Genomic DNA, 4,702 nt, shown 5'->3' with positions numbered 1-4,702 from the left:
AACTAAATATACCACCGAATGTTCTTACCTAATATACATTATTCCTAATTGATTTTCTTTCTTAACACTCCCTCTCAAGCTGGTATATATATATCTTATAAATCCAGCTTGGTACACAAAAATCTCAACTGATTACTGTTCAATGATTTCGTAAACATATCAGCAAGTTGGTCTCCGATCTTCACAAATGGTGTGCATATATCACCACATACTATCTTGTCCCGAACAAAGTGATAGTCAACTTCAATATGCTTGGTCATTTCATGAAAAAATGGATTGGATGCAATATGTAAAGCTGGTCGATTATCACAGAATATCGGTATAGGAGTAGAGGGTGAGAGATTGATTTCTTGAAAAAAGTGTTGCAACCACGTCGATTCACTAGCAGTATGAGCCATCGCCCAATATTCTGCTTTTGCACTTGACCTTGCAACTACAGTTTGTTTCTTACTTTTTCAAAAGACAAGATTACCACCGAGAAAAGTACAAAAACCAGTAGTTCCGACAGAGAACCTGCCCAATCGGCATCTGTAAACCCTTCTACCCTGATATGTCCATTTGATTTATACAATAATCCAAGACCTGAGGCCTTTTTCAAATATCGAATAATACGTATCACAGCTTCCCAATGAGAAACTCGAGGAGCATCCAAGAACTGACTAATAATGCTGATTGCATAAGAAATATATGGCCGTGTGATAGTAAGATAATTCAATTTTCCAACCAAACGACGTTATTTTCCTGGTTCTGCAAATAATTTTCCTTCATCATTCAAAAACTTCATATTAGGATCCATAGGAGTATCAACTGGACGAGTTCCAAGAAAACTTGTCTTATCTAACAAGTCAAGAACATATTTTCTTTGAGATAAGTTGATACTTGCCCGAGACCTAGCAACTTCAATACCCAAAAAATATCGGAGCTTGCTTAGATCTTTGGTCTGAAAATATTTTTGTAGAAACTGTTTTAATCGAGCAATCACATCTGCATCATCACTAATGATTAAAATATCATCTACATAGACTACAAGGATAACACGACCTGCACTAGTTTGTAGATGAAATACTGAATGATCTGTCTGACACCTTTGAAGACCAAATTTCAGAACAACCTCAGAAAACTTTCCAAACCATGCCCTCGGTGATTGTTTTAACCTATATAAAGTATTTTTCAACTTACAAACATAGTTTCGATACTCCCCCCTGAGCAACAAACTCAGATGGTTGCTCCATATAAACATCTTCGTGCTAATCACCATGAAGGAAGGCATTTTTAATATCCAATTGGAACAATGGCCAATCAAGATTAGCAGCAATAGAAATCAAAACACGAATAGAAGAGATTTTAGCAACCAGAGAAAATGTTTCATCATAATCAACGATAGTGCGCCCAAATCAGTCCTAAACGACAGAGAAATTGGCAATGCAGTGCAATCCGGCAGCCTATCGACCACTGACCACGATGAAACAAACCCTCCTATCGACCGACCAAAATTGAGAGCTCCGGTGACCACCTACAACAGAGACGACAATGCCAAAGAAAAAACCCACTTCTACAATCGCCTAAACATCGTGAAATTACAACCAAACGATCGACTACAGCCACGAGAACACCCACGCATCCCACGACTGCCACTACAATCCACCAACAACTATGGCTACCCTCCGCTGCCACACACAATGCGAAATACTCGGGTTGCTGAGGAAAAGGAAGAAGTGGAAGAAAAATACCAAACTCTAAAAAAAAATCAGCTCTGATACCATGTTTAAACTAGGGTTTGGTAGAAGCATTAGAGAGAAGAAGGTAAACTCTTCCTCTCATCTTCCTTTTATTATATAGAAAAAAATTAACGTGTACATATATGGAAACTAAATATACCACCGTATGTTCTTGCCTAATATACATTATTCCTAATTGATTTTCTTTCTTAACATCTTTAAAAATTATACGATGAAACATTTCCGTGATCAGGATTGTTGAAAATGGTATCTACTATTCACATAAAAACCAGTCAAATTAAGGTATTTACTATTCACTTAACACTAGTCACATAAAACTGAAAGTGAAATAAACAGTCAGATGCAAATACCTTAATCATTCTTTCACATTGGGTGATTATGTATAAAACTGAAAATTATATCTACCGTTCACATAAGATCAGTCAAATTAAGGTAGGTGTCTACCATTCACAAAAAACCACAGAATGGAATAAACAGTCATTCTTCTCAAATCCAGCAAATATTACAACATAAGACCGAAAAAAACCATAAAAAAGTTTGAGAATTTTAGCTACCTGAGGTTTATAAAATTTTGAAGAAACCTTTTTCTTCTTCTCTGAAGATCCCTCTTCATTAACCATTTTTCTCTTCAATTCCTTAAATTCACTTTTCCAGACATTTGTTTGCGTCAGGTGGTGGCTTATAGAGGTCGAAATTAGAGTCGGTGCGGGTTTATAGAAGTCGGAGTCGGAGTAAGGCAAGGTTTGTTCACAGTTTCTTTTTCCGAGCAAAACAAGTGAAAATGCATTAACCAAAAGGATTAGGATCTCCCTTCCCGGCCCATTTAAATGGGAGGCCCATAATCATCATTATTGGGCTTGTTTACCAAACCTTTCTAGGGCCCATGAGCCCAAGAATTTTATCCCATAACATTATGTTATCCTCAGTAGCAAGCCCAATAACACTAAGACTACAAGCAGCCAGAGTCCAATAACGGGCCCTAATCTCAGCCCTAAGCTGTTCTCTTTCCCAAGCACAATATCCATCAAAAAATTTGAAGTCCTCTACTTGTACCATTCTCCTTTTCACCATTTCAGCTGCACAACCCAGACTCTCTTTTGTCCCAAAGTACAACCCTTTCATTACCTCGTCGAAAACCCCACTTTTCCCGACCGAATCATTCCCCTCTCTTGGGGTTACAAGAAAAACCCCTTCTTCCAATGGCCCCCCAAAGAATAAGGGCCTATTGGAAAAAGTGCCCGATACATCGAGTGCTGATGAGCCCATTTCTTTAATAGACATGAGCGAAGCTCTATTGAGTATAACACCAGTTGGGCCAATTGGGCCTGTTGATAAGAGAAGGATCACTGTCTTTTGGAAAATGTGGACCCCATTTAGCTTTTCTGTGGCAATCAATAGGCAACCTCTTTCGGGTTCATGGATGGTGTGAGCCCATTCGTCTCCAATTGTGTATTGTTGAGGGTGAGAAACAATGGTATCTTGATCAACCATTAAAGAAGGCTCTACTTGATTTAAGGCTCGATCTCTTGCTACTAGTCTTGCTCTAAATGCTCGCCAATCAGTGTTAATGTAAGGCATCAACTCGTCTTGAGGAGACGAGGACGGTGTACCCGATTGGCAACCTATAATTGATCCAAGATATACACAAAAGTTATAGCTCGTTTATTTTCACTTCATCAATTAGGACTGATGAAACAATTCATTTTCAAAGAAAGCTTTAAACAGATAGTATTACGACTTTGAGTTCCATTTTGAAACGTCAACTTTATTAAGAGGCGTAACTCAAACTCTTATAAATTGATTTATGTTTTCATCTTTATTCAATGAGAATTTATCCTTTAACATGTATTGTAAGACGGTGGCTTGTCTGAACAGACTAATCTTGAAATCCACGTACTCATTTTTTTAGTCTTAATCGAATCAAAATGTTCAATTGAACTTAATAAGCTCTAATTCCATATTAAGGCTTGTGGCTTCGTTAATAGGAGTAGTCCAAACTCTCATAAATTGGTCTATATTTTCATCTTTATTCGATGTAGAAATTTATTCCTTAACGATAGCACAATATTTACACCAAATTTGGTTACCAAATCTATGTGTTTTAGGCTCAATTATTTCTAGAAGATAGCATACAAAAATCTGTAAAACAAATACCAAACTTACATGCTATAGAAAATGGATTCCCAGATTTCCTGCACAGATACTGATTCAGATTTTTCCCTGGAATTCTTCCTTTGACCGAAGGAAGAACTTCAACGGTTTTAGTAAAGGAATTTGAAGAGAGAAAACAAGCATCCATGCTGGTTTATTCGATAGCACTCAGTTAAAAACAGAATAAAAACGAAAACTTTTTGGCCCAATGGATAGTTTCAAGGATAAGAAAATACGTACAAGGAGTCAGGATTGTGTTTACGTGGAAAAATTTTGGAGTTATATTGATGACTTGGAATGCTTCTAGCCACTTCTGTCTGCACACTTGTGGTGACATTTCCACCGCAGAATGTGAAGTATGCGAGAATTGAATACAAATGTGAACGGTTCTAATAGTTCGACCATAATGAAATGTTGATGATTAACTTTTAATTTTTTTTAGTTCATGTTTTATTCAATTAAATATTAAAATTTTTATGGTTTAGGGTTTAGAGATTTTCATCAAAGTTAATGAAATATGCAGTTGAAAAGTAAAAATTATGAATTTCATAAAATATGTTTAGAAAATATGGGTTTAACACGTGGGCTTAGTGAACTAGTGCTACATATAGACGATTGGTACGTGCCCAAGTGGTTATAATTGATTTAAATTATAAATAGAGATATATATGAGTAATGAATAACTGGTAGATCTTACAAAATATACGCATAAAAAGTAAATTTAATTGAATATATTTATAAATTAAATAGAAACCAACCATAACTTAAGAGAGTGGACTTTTAGTATCGTATAGATGGGGATTTAGCATTAT

The 4,702-nt window shown here is 36.2% G+C and overlaps 1 protein-coding gene across 1 annotated transcript; it reads right to left on the bottom strand.

Moving 5' to 3' along the window:
• Window positions 1-2,490: 2,490 nt before the first annotated feature.
• Window positions 2,491-4,152, bottom strand: LOC111367168 (UPF0301 protein Tfu_2389-like). Its single transcript, XM_022987904.1, has 2 exons — window positions 3,903-4,152; window positions 2,491-3,361 (listed from the first exon to the last, which is right to left on the bottom strand). Exons 1-2 carry the CDS (start codon window positions 4,036-4,038, stop codon window positions 2,601-2,603), a joined length of 897 nt encoding a protein of 298 aa, XP_022843672.1. The 5' UTR covers window positions 4,039-4,152; the 3' UTR covers window positions 2,491-2,600.
• Between the last annotated feature and the right edge of the window lie 550 nt (window positions 4,153-4,702).

This window comes from Olea europaea, chromosome 18 (assembly GCF_002742605.1).
Source record: "Olea europaea var. sylvestris chromosome 18, O_europaea_v1, whole genome shotgun sequence".
Lineage (NCBI taxonomy): Eukaryota > Viridiplantae > Streptophyta > Magnoliopsida > Lamiales > Oleaceae > Olea > Olea europaea.
Note: the sequence above shows the minus strand (reverse complement) of the source record. Positions and strands in the feature narration are given on the sequence as shown.

Coding starts and splice junctions, on each gene's coding strand:
- LOC111367168 (XM_022987904.1), bottom strand. CDS start 4,038: ATGGATGCTTGTTTTCTCTCTTCAAATTCCTTTACTAAAACCGTTGAA. Junction 3,362..3,902: donor GAATCCATTTTCTATAGCAT/GTAAGTTTGGTA, acceptor GATCAATTATAG/GTTGCCAATCGGGTACACCG.